Source organism: Cydia amplana, chromosome 19, assembly GCF_948474715.1.
Source record: "Cydia amplana chromosome 19, ilCydAmpl1.1, whole genome shotgun sequence".
Classification (NCBI taxonomy): domain Eukaryota; kingdom Metazoa; phylum Arthropoda; class Insecta; order Lepidoptera; family Tortricidae; genus Cydia; species Cydia amplana.
This window is the reverse complement of record NC_086087.1, coordinates 5,536,614-5,552,664: the sequence shown is the minus strand read 5'-3', so window position 1 is coordinate 5,552,664 and position 16,051 is coordinate 5,536,614. Positions and strand designations below refer to the sequence as shown.

Here is a 16,051-nt window from a genome sequence, read left to right as displayed (position 1 = left end):
ACCTATGTACATAATACTTTATTATTTAATACATGAAAGTATCAAAATAATGTCCATTAACTACCACTTATGTAGTTCCTTATATAGTATATATTGCACTTGTGCCCTTCCTTGTGAAGACTTGGAGCTTTGTAATTTGTAATATACCTAAGTAAGCGCATACAAGAAAATACAAAAAAACTGGGATATCTGCTAATCTATGTAGATATATGTCTATAATACCGCAAATAAATACAATGAGTGCATCTATCTATAAAATAATATATATTATTTTATTCAGTTCATAAAATTCACCTTTTCTTCTTTTCTACCCATGTAATCACAATTTTAATAATACATCACTATCAAATATAACACCATCAATGAACTCGTTCCATTTCTTCTCGAATGACTTAAATAACTTCGTTTTTCCCTTGTCACCTAAAGCACTGTACCTTATAGAGTTGATCGCCAGTTGCTTCAACATCCTCAAGTCTGCGTGTTTGCTGGCGATGGCCACGAAGGCCACGTAGAAGTCGTCAGACAAAGGCTTCGCGCCCCACACGCCGGGGTCGTCGCTCGACAACACCACAGGCAACCCCAGCGCCAGGTACGTCGCCAGGGGATGGTTCCGCAGGTCCTGGACTAACGACAACACCGAGTTCGATATCACATTCACTTCTATAGCTATGTCATTACGGTGGACGGCTTTAATAAGCGCCGGGTGCTTCATCAGCGCATACCCGTGCCCTATCCTTTTAGATCCCAGCAATATGGCATCAAAAAGATTCTCGTCTGACGGAGTCCCGTACCAGTTAGTTTCACCGCCGTGGAAGTAATAATTTATATCATCCTTGGCTTCTAATAGGGCTGGCAAGAAATTTCTTAAAGGTTTTCCCAAGTCCTCTTGGCCAACGAGATCGAAACCTGCGAACATGTTTGGCATGGTCTTCTTTAACTGACGAGCCAAGTTTAAAGATTCACGCACTTGTTCCACATTCGCTGATCGGGCTCGGGTAACGATAATCTTTATGCCGATAAAACCTGGGTTCTCTTTTATAAATTTGTCCGTAACTTCCTTATAAAGAGTCGCTAAATATATTTTTTCATGCTGAGTGCCATCTAGCTCGTACAAGCTTGATAATCCGCTGCGCACTTCGATATACATTACATTGTCATCGTAAAAGTCCTGTAAAGCTTGGTAAAACATTTTTTCTCTGACAGGCCTATAGTTTATCAAAGACTTAATCGTGTAATAAACTTTGTTGAACTGTTTCCACGCTTCGTTCACATTTGTACTAAATCCCATCTGGTCTTCGGTGCCTAAAGTGAAGTGTTCCTTTAATTTTGCGTCGAATTGGGCTACGTCATCGGATGCGTGTCTGAGTGTGCTCAGGAGATTCCATTTAACCGGACAAGGTCGCAGCGGCTCGGCGTCGGAGAAGTGTAATTTTAAATCGTCCTCCGTGAGACAAGCGTATAAGTGGTCCTCATATGTCAGCTTCACCAAGTAATCCGCGTCGAGCATCAAGGAGCTGTGCACGTGCAACGCCGCCCCTTTCGGCATCCGTCGCATCAATTGATACACTTTAGAGTGCTTCATATCGTCTTTATACGTAAAATATGGTCTAGAAAAGTTGAAGAACTGCGGATTATCGAAAGAGTTGTCTAGTTCTTTCTCTTTCAAGCGCATGAGGATATCGTTGACGGCTTGTTCTTTTTCTGTGAGATGCAGTTTGCCTCCAACGGATTCGTGGAGTTCAAGTTCTAGTAAATCTGCTCTGTTGTGCGTGTAATCGTCGATCGGTTTGATGTCGTCGATGGCTCTCGCGCGGGCCGGATCCGCGGACAGCAAACACAAAACATTCGCGATTACAATAAGCCGCATGTTGTTGTTTTTTCACGGGACACCGGGATTGAGACTCCGTCTTGACTCGACGCCTCGAGTGCGATTACTGTGGTCAGAGTGTTGACGTCCGTTCGTTTATATAGTACCTAGTAAGTTTTATTTTTTCGCGGCAAATAGCTTTTACACAGAGAGGAATAAAAAATTCAAGGCAATGGTGAAGTTACGCAAATAAACTCGAGACTGAGGGATCATTATTAAAGTACTCTGCGTTTATCAATGTTACCTCTATAGTTTTTTCTGGCTGTTGGTAGGTAAATTATGAGGTCGGTCATTGAACTGTAGGTTTGAGTTTAATTGGTAGATTGGCGTTTTATTTTAGCAATATATTTAGGTGTATGGGTCAATGACCAGAAAATGTGTTATTTAAAAAAACCGTTATATCAAAAGACGTAAGATCTATCTTAGGTTAGGATGAGAAATGGTATTTGATACTATCTGGGTCATGAATTTAATAAGAATAAGAATAATTTATTATCCCAAGCTAGACTGTGTCCTAAACTAGGCTGAGCCTGTATCTTGGGACGTGGGTATATAATATTCTATTCTCATCAGAATTGCATAACACATTTCATCATTTACTATTTCTCCGTATTCGCTTATCTATGTCGGTACAATAGGAAAATGAGTCCAAATAAATGATAAATATCAACAGTTGACGCATCATAACATCCCGTCATTCCTATAGTAACAATTTACCCGGAAGCGTAGAGTTTGACCAGGGTTATGACGCCGGTGATATATTGTAAGTAGGTATTTGGGGGTTTTCAGAAAAAAAGTATAGAATAGAATAGAAGATGTTATTCAAAAACGCTTAATTTAAACTTAACTAATAACAACACTGATATAGATTGGTTATAAAGCGTTCCTGAAATGGTCTCCACTCAGCTTCATGTCAAGGAACCTTTGAAGTCCCCGACGTTGGTCTTCCGTGGAAAAAAGTGTACCATTTACTTTTTTAAACTAACAACTTTTGGGTTGTTTCGACTCAAAATCACGAGGACTATTAATTGAAACAAAGAGAAAAACGTTTCCCCGGTTCTTCATACCAATTAGATGCCAATTTTGTGACGGTCCATACAAAATGTATGTGAAAATGCGATACAAAACTGTAATTGTTTTCGGATACTTTTTAACCCATTCCCATTATATATAGACTAGGGGTGCCATAAGCTTCTGCCTGCCTGACTTGGTCTGCGTTGTATGATGATAAAATAGTTATTTTATTTACGATACGAGTGCGAAAAAGAGGAAATTCGAAACGAGTGGCGATAAATTAAAACACGACCGAAGGGAGCGTTTTAAATCGACACGAGTTGCGAATTACTTCACGTGTGTATCGTACAACGTTTTACAGTACATGGCCCTTTAAAATTTGACATTCGCACGAAAAGTGCTATTTTTCGCACTAGTGCGGGAAAATAGGACCATATGTACTGTAAACTATTTTATAAGCGGCGGTGTGGTCGCACCCTTACTTGTTGTTTATTTCGTTTTCTCGTAACTTTAACCCAACAAGTAAACGATTAATAAATAAATGTAACGCGTAGAATTAGCAAAACCTAGAATTTTTGCCCACAAATGCAAACATTTGTTTACCCAAACAAAAAAAAGATTTTGCTGAAAGTGTTAATTGTCAAATATTTTTTTCGTGGTTATGGATGAGTAAGTTAAGTATTAATGTTGCTATTCAGCGAATCAGTAACTGATAAGATGTCTAACGAGAATGAAACGTCAAAGGTTGCTGACGCCGATAAATAAAGTGTGACATGACTGTACATATACGTTCCTGGAACGTTCTGTTATTTTTGTACCCGAGTATGGAAACAAACAAACGTTTCCGGGTTAAAGTATAAGGGGTCATCCATTAATTACATCATCATCATCTTCTTCGCGTTATCCGCATACCAGCGGACCCCTAGGCTCTCATGAGCCGTGGCAAAATGCCGGGACAACGCGAGGAAGATGATAGTCGTGTATGCATAGTTTTGGCACTTTGTCCGTTCAATATTTTCAGACGTGACGTGCGCATCCGTCAGCGCAATATCATCAGCATACATTAGCAATGCGGGGTTGCATAATACGGTGTATCACTTAAAGTATCATTCTATGGAACTTGCTAACTAACCTAACCTATAACTTCCGGAGTACCACAGGGCTCCCATTTGGGCCCAATACTTTTTATGTTATATATAAACGATATCACAGACTATGTAAAATTCTCGAACGTATTACTTTATGCTGATGATACTAAAATATTTAGAATAATCAAAAATACTTCCTACTGTGACCTTTTGCAACAGGATTTACTAAATCTTGAAACTGCTTCGATAATAATATTTTCCTGAATAATGATAAATGTAGTATAATAACTTTCTCAAGAAAAAAGAAAAATATAGATTATTGTTAAACACTCTGCGATGAAGTTTTAAACAGACGAGTAACTGAAATCAGAGACCTTGGTGTAACAATGGATGCTAAATTGTCATTCATCACTCATATAGAAAACATGTTAAAAAAGTCTTTTAAACAGTTAGGGTTTAAACGTGTAGGAAAACCCCTCAAAAACGCATTAACTTATAAAATATTATACAACAGCTATGTCCGTAGCCGTCTTGAATTTGCATGTGCCGTTGGAAGCCTTTTCATTCTATACATATTGATAGAATTGAAAAGCTCCAAAAGAAATTTATAAAATCACTTGATTTTAGAACCGGTAATAAGTATGTTAATTACGCCGACTCTTTACAGCGCCATAAATTCCCGTCACTCAGCAACCGGCGTGATTGTGCAGATACTGTTTACTATAATAAAATAATAAAATAAAATAAATAAAATAAAATAAAAAGCCTTTTATTTCATGCAAGTAACATAAGTTAAGTACACTGTTTTGGAAACAAGCTAAAAAAGAAAGTGTTAATCTATATATATAAATGCAAGTGTCCTGACTGACTGACTGACTGACTGACTGACTGATTCATCAACGCAGAGCCGAAACTACAAAAGCTAGAAAGTTGAAATTTGCACACTAGGTTGCATTTATAAAGTGTACAAGAGATAAGAAGCGATTTTGAAAAATTCAACCCCTAAGGGGGTTAAAAAGGGGATGAAAGGTTGTATGGGGTACAAGTTTTATTTTAAGCTAGGAATTTGAAACTTTCTAAAAATGTATTATATTAAAAAACAAGAAAACTAATTTCAGCGTTTTTGAAAATTCATCCCCCAAGGTGGTGAAAAAAGGGTTGAAAATTTGTATGGATCTCAAATATTTTTGTGAGTGTGGGACTTGAAACTTTGTATATGGGGATATTATTATAAGACAGGAAAAGTAATTTCAGCGTTTTTGAAAATTCATCCCCTAACAGGGTTAAAAAGGGGTTGAAAGTTTGAATCCATTACAAATGCTTTGAAACTTCTTAGAAAGGCATAATAGCCAATTACAAAATAAAGTAATTGCGACGTTTTTGGAAATTCAACCCCTAAGGGGGTTAAAAAGGGGATGAAAGTTCGTCTTGGGGTGCAAATTTCATTTTAAGATAGGAACTTGAAACTTTGCAAATAGATATGAAATTTAAATACAAGAAAACTAATTTCAGAGTTTTTAAAAATTCATCCCCTAAGGTGGTGAAAAAAGGGTTGAAAGTTTGTATGGATATCAAACATTTTTTCGAGCGCGGGACTTGAATCTTTGTATTTGGGGATATTATTAAAAGACAGGAAAAGTACATTCAGCGTTTTTGAAAATTCATCCCCTAACAGGGTTAAAAAGGGGTTGAAAATTTGAATCCATTACAAATGCTTTGAAACTTCTTTGAAAGGCATAATAGCCGATCACAAAATAAAGTCATTGCGACGTTTTTGGAAATTCAACCCCTAAGGGGGTTAAAAAAGGGGATGAAAGTTCGTCTTGGGGTGCAAATTTCATTTTAAGCTAGGAACTTGAAACTTTGCAAATAGATATTAAATTTAAATACAAGAAAACTAATTTCAGCGTTTTTGAAAATACATCCCCTAAGGTGGTGAAAAAAGGGTTGAAAGTTTGTATGGATATCAAACATTTTTTCGAGCGCGGGACTTGAATCTTTGTATTTGAGGATATTATTAAAAGATAGGAAAAGTAATTTCAGCGTTTTTGAAAATTCATCCCCTAACAGGGGTTGTTTGAATCCATTACAAATGCTTTGAAACTTCTTTGAAAGGCATAATAGCCGATCACAAAATAAAGTAATTGCGACGTTTTTGGAAATTCAACCCCTAAGGGGGTTAAAAAGGGGATGAAAGTTCGTCTTGGGGTGCAAATTTTATTTTAAGCTAGGAACTTGAAACTTTGCAAATAGATATTAAATTTAAATACAAGAAAACTAATTTCAGCGTTTATGAAAATTCATCCCCTAAGGTGGTGAAAAAAGGGTTGAAAGTTTGTATGGATATCAAACATTTTTTCGAGCGCGGCACTTGAATCTTTGTATTTGGGGATATTATTAAAAGACAGGAAAAGTAATTTCAGCGTTTTTGAAAATTCATCCCCTAACAGGGTTAAAAAGGTGTTGAAAGTTTGAATCCATTACAAATGCTTTGAAACTTCTTTGAAAGGCATAATAGCCGATCATCAAATAAATTGATTGCGACGTTTTTTGGAAATTCAACCCCTAAGGGGGTTAAAAAGGGGATGAAAGTTCGTCTTGGGGTGTAAATTTCATTTTAAGCTAGGAACTTGAAACTTTGCAAATAGATATTAAATTTAAATACAAGAAAACTTATTTCAGAGTTTTTGAAAATTCATCCCCTAAGGTGGTGAAAAAAGGGTTGAAAGTTTGTATGGATATCATACATTTTTTCGGGCGCGGGACTTGAATCTTTGTATTTGGGGATATTATTAAAAGACAGGAAAAGTAATTTCAGAGTTTTTGAAAATTCATCCCCTAACAGGGTTAAAAAGGGGTTGAAAGTTTGAATCCATTACAAATGCTTTGAAACTTCTTTGAAAGGCATAATAGCCGATCACAAAATAAAGTGATTGTGACGTTTTTGGAAATTCAACCCCTAAGGGGGTTAAAAAGGGGATGAAAGTTCGTCTTGGGGTGCAAATTTTATTTTAAGCTAGGAACTTGAAACTTTGCAAATAGATATTAAATTTAAATACAAGAAAACTAATTTCAGAGTTTTTGAAAATTCATCCCCTAAGGTGGTGAAAAAAGGGTTGAAAGTTTTTATGGATATCAAACATTTTTTCGAGCGCGGGACTTGAATCTTTGTATTTGGGGATATTATTATAAGACAGGAAAAGTAATTTCCGCGTTTTTGAAAATTCATCCCCGAACAGGGTTAAAAAGGTGTTGAAAGTTTGAATCCATTACAAATGCTTTGAAACTTCTTTGAAAGGCATAATAGCCGATCATCAAATAAATTGATTGCGACGTTTTTTGGAAATTCAACCCCTAAGGGGGTTAAAAAGGGGATGAAAGTTCGTCTTGGGGTGTAAATTTCATTTTAAGCTAGGAACTTGAAACTTTGCAAATAGATATTAAATTTAAATACAAGAAAACTAATTTCAGAGTTTTTGAAAATTCATCCCCTAAGGTGGTGAAAAAAGGGTTGAAAGTTTGTATGGATATCAAACATTTTTTCGGGCGCGGGACTTGAATCTTTGTATTTGGGGATATTATTAAAAGACAGGAAAAGTAATTTCAGAGTTTTTGAAAATTCATCCCCTAACAGGGTTAAAAAGGGGTTGAAACTTTGAATCCATTACAAATGCTTTGAAACTTCTTTGAAAGGCATAATAGCCGATCACAAAATAAAGTGATTGTGACGTTTTTGGAAATTCAACCCCTAAGGGGGTTAAAAAGGGGATGAAAGTTCGTCTTGGGGTGCGAATTTTATTTTAAGCTAGGAACTTGAAACTTTGCAAATAGATATTAAATTTAAATACAAGAAAACTAATTTCAGAGTTTTTGAAAATTCATCCCCTAAGGTGGTGAAAAAAGAGTTGAAAGTTTTTATGGATATCAAACATTTTTTCGAGCGCGGGACTTGAATCTTTGTATTTGGGGATATTATTAGACGACAATACAAGTAATTTCAGCGTTTTGTAAAATTCATCCCCCAACAGGTTTAAAAAGGGGTTGAAGTTTTGTACGGGGTTCGAATTTTATTTTAAGCTAGGAACTTGAAACTTCATAAAACGGTATTATTTTAAAATGGAAAAAAAAATAATTTCAGCGTTAATGAAAATTTTTATCTCAAGGTGGTGAAAAAAGGGGTTGAAAGTTTGTATGGAGTTCAAACATTTTTGTGAGAACGGGGCTTGAATCTTTGTACAGAGGCATTATTATTAGAATACAAGAAAAGTAATTTCAGCGTTTTTAAAAATTCATCCCCTAAAATGGTTAAAAAGGGGTTGAAAGTTTATATAGGGTTCAAATTTTATTTACTTCAAACTTCGTAAATAGGTAGTTAGGTAGTAGGTTTTATTAAATAGATGACATGAATATCTTCTAAAGGGGGTTTAGAGGGATTATGTCGAGAACAATTTTATTTAGTTAGGGGCTAGAAACTTCGTAGGTTGTGAAAGACAAGTCTCATGCGTGCGTATAATATGAATAATTAACAAATGATTAACCGTCCTACTGCAATATTTTGCTGCATATTGTTCTAAGCTAATGTAGAATATATAACCACCAATATACAAATCCACGCGTACGAAGTCGCGGGCAACAGCTAGTATTATATAGGTATATTGAGTGGTGTACCTATTATTAATTATCTAGTTTTAAGTTTATTGTTTTGCACGAACCCCTCCTCTAGGTGAAGGTGAAGGCCTCCTCTAAAGAATTCCATTTTTCTCTGTTTACTATACAAAATACTAAATTCAAAATTAGAAATCCCTTCCTTACTTGAAATGGTTTATCTCAAGGTCCCTCGTGCCCGTATACGTCAGTGTCGCAGAAAGGAATTGTTCTCTATTCCTATTAGCAGAACATGTTATGCCCGTAATATGTTTATTAGACGTGCTTGCCGACTTTTTAATGAATGTGATAAACTAACAGACTTTGATATTTTTAATAGTAGTATAGTATCTTTAAAGAAAATGTTCCAATGATTACCTTTAGATTACATTAAATTTCAGATTAAAGTTTATGACATAATGTGTAACTTCTCAAATATTTTTTTTGTTAAAGTTATACTTGTAGTGTAAATGTATGTGCACTTATATTATATAGTACCTATTTACCACAGTTACAATTTAAGGAAACTGTAGGTCTTGTGGTAGTTAAAAAATATTTATGTACACATTTTTGTATATGACCGTTTGTTTCTCAATAAATAAAAAACTATGTAAACAAAAGTCACTAGTAAATTGACATTCAGAGACAAATATGGCGGTTTGTTTAGGTAAGTACATAGTTAGCAAGTTCCATAGAATGACACTTTATAGTTAGTCAAACCAAATTGTCAGTAAGTAAGAACAAAAAAAACTATACTCGACCTTTTCTTTTGGGTGCTAGTACTAGTGTAAGACAAAGATACTTAGTAGATTCTCTCTGTGTATGTTTGAAATGAGACAGTCCTTTGACAAATATACTTATTCATTAGGCGTACCAGTTGATTCGGCGATGTCATATCGCACGTGAATCAATTAATCGAGTTCATGAATGGAATGTAATGGGTTTTAATTATCAGCCTTTTTATCAGGGGCTATACCTACCTACGATCAATCATTCCATACGACATGCTTATTTTAACACGCTCATGGATACTGAGCCAGATAAAATAGCATTACGATCGTTCTATGGGCTCGTCCAGAAATCATGTTATCATATTCGGCCTACTTTCGACCCCAGCTTGGTGATAGGTATTTTGGTGATAACGCTACCAAGAGTAGAGTCTGTGCGGAAAGAGTTCTCTTTCCGAACAGACTCTACCTACGTGTATTTTTGTTTGGTGCGAAAAATAGATTTTATTTGGGTAAATGGCACCGGTTATATATAAGTTATATGTAGTTAGGTAGTTTGTAAATACCACTATAATATAGTACGTACTAGTGACCCGCCCCGGATTCGCACGGGCTAACAAATCACTATCTATTAAAAAAAACGCATCATATCAGAATCCGTTGCGTAGTTTTAAAGATCTAAGCGCATAGGGACAGAGTGGGAAGCGACTTTGTTTTATACTATGTAGTGATGTTAAGTAACTTTGAATATGTAAGTTAGTTAAATTAAGTTCAATTTATTCATAAATAATCAAATACAATGTGATACCATATCACAAGGAATGTGTAACATGATGTTTTCTCGGAACCCACTCACTCTCATCGCGATCGCGATCTTTCGTGATATTTTCGGACATGAAATGTTCGCGATCATTTGTGATATTTTTCGGACATGAAATGTTAATTAAATGGGTTTTATACCATATTGCATGGTAATAAGGTCTGTTTCACTCCAATCTTTGACATCGTTCATACACTGCTAACACTGCTTGTGTAAATAAACTTATAACGCCTGCGTATTTTTGATAGCAATGCAATTTTAATAATATTTTGCTCGCTAAGCTTAGCAGCAAACCCCGTTATCAATGTTGCTGTTAATAGGGAGTATTACTGCAATGTTTTGCCGCCAGAGTGCAGCACTAGTGACTTAAGTGTACCATAGAGTAACTTATATGCATACTGTACCTTAAACTGTTTTTTGACAAGTTTTCACAGACGATCAAATATGTCATTGATACATCAAGGCTGTTTGTTTACAAAGGGTCTACCGGGAAAGGCGAAATCGAAACAGCTATCTGCCCCTGTATCGCTCGAATATGCATGAGTGATTACCTAGATAAGAGAGGTTAGATAACAAAATTTTGACTCTCTCGTTTGCGGTAGACCCTCAGATTGTGACATATTGTGGGAGTGGCGCCCCCTACGCAGACTTTCGCGTAATATTCCCTATTGAAATTATTGAAAACAAGGTTGGCAACAGTACCAAAGGTGGGTTGCCTGAGAACATGACATTCTTGTTTGGATATGATTTTCTTGCGTTCCCGTTTTCTTCGTGCTCGACAGAAGTTCAACAATCGTCATTAATATTACCTACTACGTAGGCACTAATATATATTTTTTAGTTTATTATTCTATGATCTTTATTACATTCAGTCTTGTCTCTGATTCAGTTAAAGATTCCGGAGACCGCCGCCGTCGGTGACAGTAAACTCGTAACGTTTAAAAGTTACACTATTCGCCGGCAGATGTCGCTAGTTAGTGCTGCCATCTAAAATCGAGTAGAAGCACTAAAATTATAACTTCGTATACAGAGCAAATTCTGTACTTACGGCGAGTGAGATTGGTGAACGCATACTTACCTAAAGACAGACTCGTTTTTTGATTTAACATAATATTAGTAATGAAGTATTTATATCAGGCATACCTAATTATTAAATACAATATTGTGTGGTACCTATATGAGTACAAAAATGAACCTAAGCGGAAGATTTTTCATACATTTACATTTGTATACCATTCAAATATTTATTATAGTTTTGTAAACTTAGCCGGAATATATTAAATATATACCTATACGTAACTAGTCCACAGTTAGTGTTCAGTATACTCAAGTAAACTATCATCTTCAGTGTTAAATTATACTTGTGTATGTACCCGTACCTGTAATGTAGTACCTTAAGTATGTTCAACATAATAATTTTTAAAACGAGCGACGCAGCAATTGTTTTTAAAAATAGGGAAATCTGAGGGCAAAAGTCGACTTAGCTTAGCCAAGCATCTTTCCGTGTACAAACTATGCAAAAACGACCAGATATATTGATTTATATTTTGTCCAGAGTTAGTTGTAAGTATGTAAGTATATTTTTTAGTTATTTTACTAAAACTGTCCCGTACGTATTGTAGGTTGGTAGGTGTAGTCTGATAGAATCAATAGTAGGTAGCTGCTGAAATAACTCACCAAAAGTATCTGCCACCTTGGAATACTTTCCCAAATAGAGATATACTCGTATTTCTTTTTGTTAAACTAAATATTAGATAATGGTAGGCACTTTTGACGCGTAGTCTGATCCGCTACTTTTGATGCTGACTGTACAGTCGCCATCAAATATATCGGAGCGGCCAAGGTGCCCACAAATAGGTATCTGCGAACACGCCTCTATTGTCAAGGCTTTAGAGTGCGTGTTCAGATATGTTTGAGTGCCTCGGCCGCTCCGATATATTTGATGGCGACTGTACCTACTCGATTTAGAATACTTCTTAAACGTAGGTACCTATGTACAGATGTAGTGAATAATTATTTTCCATCGCATTTTCACGGAAACGTACGAACGAGTCTTGCTATTTCAGTCAGTCTCGGTACAAAAAGTACAGAGCGTGACTGAAATAGCATGACAAATACAAACGTTTCCGAGAAAATACGATGGAAAACCATTATACACTACATCTGTAATTCTTTAGGTTTATTAACAAAATCAATTCTGCCTAGCCGTAGGTAATCAGAACAAAAACTCCAAATCCAACTGCAAACAGTACGGTCCCCATTCATTCACTGGTCCCCCACAATCATTCGGTCAATTTGACAATTGTATGCCCCTGTTTTGGTAATGCCTGCCCGGACCAAACAAATTCGTCTAAGTGGTTTGGACCCCAAAATTTTCAATTGAATAATGGCACGGCTTAATATCTGCGTCTTTAATACAGGATAGTGTAGAGGAAGTTGATACTGCGATCATATTTGGTAGTACAGTAGAATCCGTTTATTATGACTCCGCTTATACTGACCAACCGCTTACTATGACGTAATTACTGTGCGAAGTTTGGTTTTCATATAAAATTCTTTGTGACTAATTCGGATAAAATGACTTCGCTTATAGTGACAAACCGCTTACTATGACCTAAAAATCCTATTTCCATGAAATTATGTCCGGTTATACTGACACCTTCGCTGGTTTTCGTGGCCGTCACCACCTCTTTCCCTGCGAGGACGTTGGGTGCGTTCGTGGCGGGTAAGGTATATTAGTTTTGATTCTCAGTGACAAGTTGATATTTGTTACAAGTTTAATAAAACTCATCTCTCACAAAGGAATTTGAGATTCATTTGGAAACACTATGCTTTATATGACATCCGCTTAGTATGACGTGTTTGTCAGTTCCCTTCGATGTCATTATAAGCGGATTCTACTGTACCTACGAGTATATGGACATAATTACGACCGGTCTGGCCTAATGGGTACCCTGCCTGCCTGTGAAGCCGATGGTCCTGGGTTCGAATCCCGGTAAGGGCATTTATTTTTGTTTTTATCACGAATAGGTATTCATTCCTGAGTTACGAATTCTATTCTATGTATCTAAATACATATATACCTACCTATATCGTCGTCCTATAAGTAGGTACCTAGGTTTAACGTCGCCTAGTATCATACTTATAGGACAAGGTTTGCTTAATTTGGAGCTAATTAGGTCGATCTATTTCGGTCGGTATTTTATTTAAATAATTTATAATATTTTCATTCGTCATGAAAAGAGCTCATCATAGAGTTAAGAGCTGAATGCCTATTTGGAAAAGTACCAACGTCAAAGAAACATCCAAACAACTCCTTGCACCCGCGAGTTTTAACGTTATACCACAGTTAAACCAAACATCTTCAGAAAACAATCATCGCATTACCGACTCAATTTTGACCCTTTTAGCTATACTTATGGCATGTAAACATTGGAGGCACGGAAGTGGGGGCACAAAGGAGGCCGCTCTTTGATGCTGCCGCCACCTGTGGGCTACCGAAGGAAATTAATGACGAAACTCAGGCTTTATTCCCATCCCAACGGTTGTTGAGAGAACCAGTGTAATGAGACCTGGGGGCTGAGGACATAGTTCTACATGAAGTAAACGGTACTTTTGACTTTTTTGTACCCTTTCAAAGACATCACTAGATGACGCTGTAGGCACCTATTAATGCAATTTGTGCAATCATTTCATGAAATGACCGGTTGGCCATATCATGTTAAACTTGTGAAAGTCAAACCTAATCTAAAATCTAATCTAATACGAGTATCATAAAGATCAATTGGACGTAGTTTAGCGTAAAAGATCCATCCTCTAAAATTTGTCATTTAAATGAACGACTTTTCCGTTTGACAGAAAGTTCAAATTTGACTAACAGATTTTTGTGGATTGGATCTTTTACCCTAAACTACGTCCAATTCTTAAATGGCATTATTATATGAAATGATCAAAATGTATGACCTACTGGCCACAACAGGTATAGTTTGTAGCTTTCTAATAGAGCCCGACGTCTAATCCTATTGTCTACTCGTATTGTTTAGTAAAACCGAACGTGCCACGTGCCACAACCACCTGCATAAAAAATCGTTCGTTCACTTTACCCAGGTAATTGAATTACAACTCCTATGTAAATTGCAATAAGTTTCAAAATGGACTAATGGATAAATATTTTGTTAGGATGTGTGTGGTCCGTTCACTCGCCAGCACTCAGTATTTCGGTTACTGAGTGCCGGCGAGTCGAACGCTACAGAACCAGTCTAAAATGTGTCATCGAGATGCGTAACAAAGGCGCGTTATCGGAGAGCGCACCTACACTGGTTTTTTGAGCGTTGGACTAGCCCGCGCTCAGGTGCCAAATAGAATAATTAAGACCCTTTTTTGCAGGTAAGTAGCAGGGATGTTGCGGATGCAGATTTTTTGACATCCGCGGATGCGGATATTTAAAGGCTCACATCCGCGGATGCGGATGCGGATGCGGATGTCAAGATTACGTACTTAAAAAACGTCAAATATTAAATTTTTAGTACATTTTATTAAAAAAAAACGAAACGTTTAGTATTTGTGCAAGAATATAAGTGCGTTATATTTAATAAACAGTAACTTGGCCGACTTTTCTGGATCTAGACTATTCTAGACGATATCGTTATAGGTAATGACGAAATTACCTAGCACTTACGCCGCCGCTAAGACGTTCCTGTACCGACTTGTTCGACATCCGCATCCGCATAAGCTCCGCATCGATTTTATGCGGATGCGGATGCGGATGTCGAAAATAATGCGGAAGTTCCGCGGTTGCGGATGCGGATGCGGATGCGGATGTTCGCAACATCCCTGGTAAGTAGCACGTGCGGTTTTACTTAACAATAGACAATAGGATTAGCCGTCGGGCTCTACTAGAAAGCTACAAACTATACTTTACATTATTATGCATAGCGGGTAAGATAGTGTGATAAATCTATTATATTGAAAATATACTATACATCCCGACGTTTCGAACCCTTAACAGCATTTGTGGTCTACGGGTGACTGAGGAAAAACTACAATGTGAGAAAAAAAAGATTAATGATTTTATTCTTTTAAATTAAACATGGATCCAATCTTGCTCATGTAAGATTTCAAAACTTTTCACTTTTCATCCACAATCATAATCCGCAGCTTTAATATTGGTTTCACTTTGGCGCACGCTCGCTTGGGAATGGCAAGTATTGTCCATGACTGTACATTTGTAACACAATTAACTGATTATTAATATACCTTATTACTTTGCAATAAGGACTATGAATGGACAGTCAACTGCGTCAATGATGGAACTAGCTGCGATACATTTAGATGACTATGATTGAACCTTATTTTCTTCACAGTAAGGTTTACTAAGTATAATGTTATTATCATCAACGGTAGCAAAAAGTGGTGCCGATCGATCGCTTGATGACGATGAAAATGTATTGTTGTATTGGCCTCAGTTAATTTACGTTTTACTCGCTAATTAAGAGTTGTCAGGATGCTGTGTTCGTTTTATCTGAACGTTTTTAAGTTAAGTCTTTGTGGCTAAGAGCTATAAGGCTACGGAAAGTTTCTTGTGGTGCTCTTGCGCCGGACAGACAGACAGACAGACGCACGAGTGATCTTATAAGGGTTCCGTTTTTTCCTTTTGAACCCTAAAAATCAATAAAAAAACGCCTTGTATTCAAGATGCACCTATATAACCGTGTAGGAAGCGGACCGTTAGCCACCATATGGCAGGCAAAGTGGTCGAAAACCGCAATTTGAGCGCATGCGCGGTCGCGCCAATTACTAATTACCTCGCATTGTTGGAAAACGTTTCTTGTTATGGTTAGGGTACGGTGGGAAGAAAGAGAACCACCCTTCGTTTACTTAAAAAATTGGA

The 16,051-nt window shown here is 36.7% G+C and overlaps 1 protein-coding gene across 1 annotated transcript; it reads right to left on the bottom strand.

Moving 5' to 3' along the window:
• Window positions 1-280: 280 nt before the first annotated feature.
• On the bottom strand, window positions 281-2,126 carry LOC134656742 (adenosine deaminase 2-like). The gene has a single exon (XM_063512258.1). It carries the CDS (start codon window positions 1,865-1,867, stop codon window positions 320-322), a length of 1,548 nt encoding a protein of 515 aa, XP_063368328.1. The 5' UTR covers window positions 1,868-2,126; the 3' UTR covers window positions 281-319.
• Between the last annotated feature and the right edge of the window lie 13,925 nt (window positions 2,127-16,051).

Excerpts from the sequence above, each read along its gene's own strand:
- LOC134656742 (XM_063512258.1), bottom strand. The coding sequence starts at position 1,867 with ATGCGGCTTATTGTAATCGCGAATGTTTTGTGTTTGCTGTCCGCGGAT.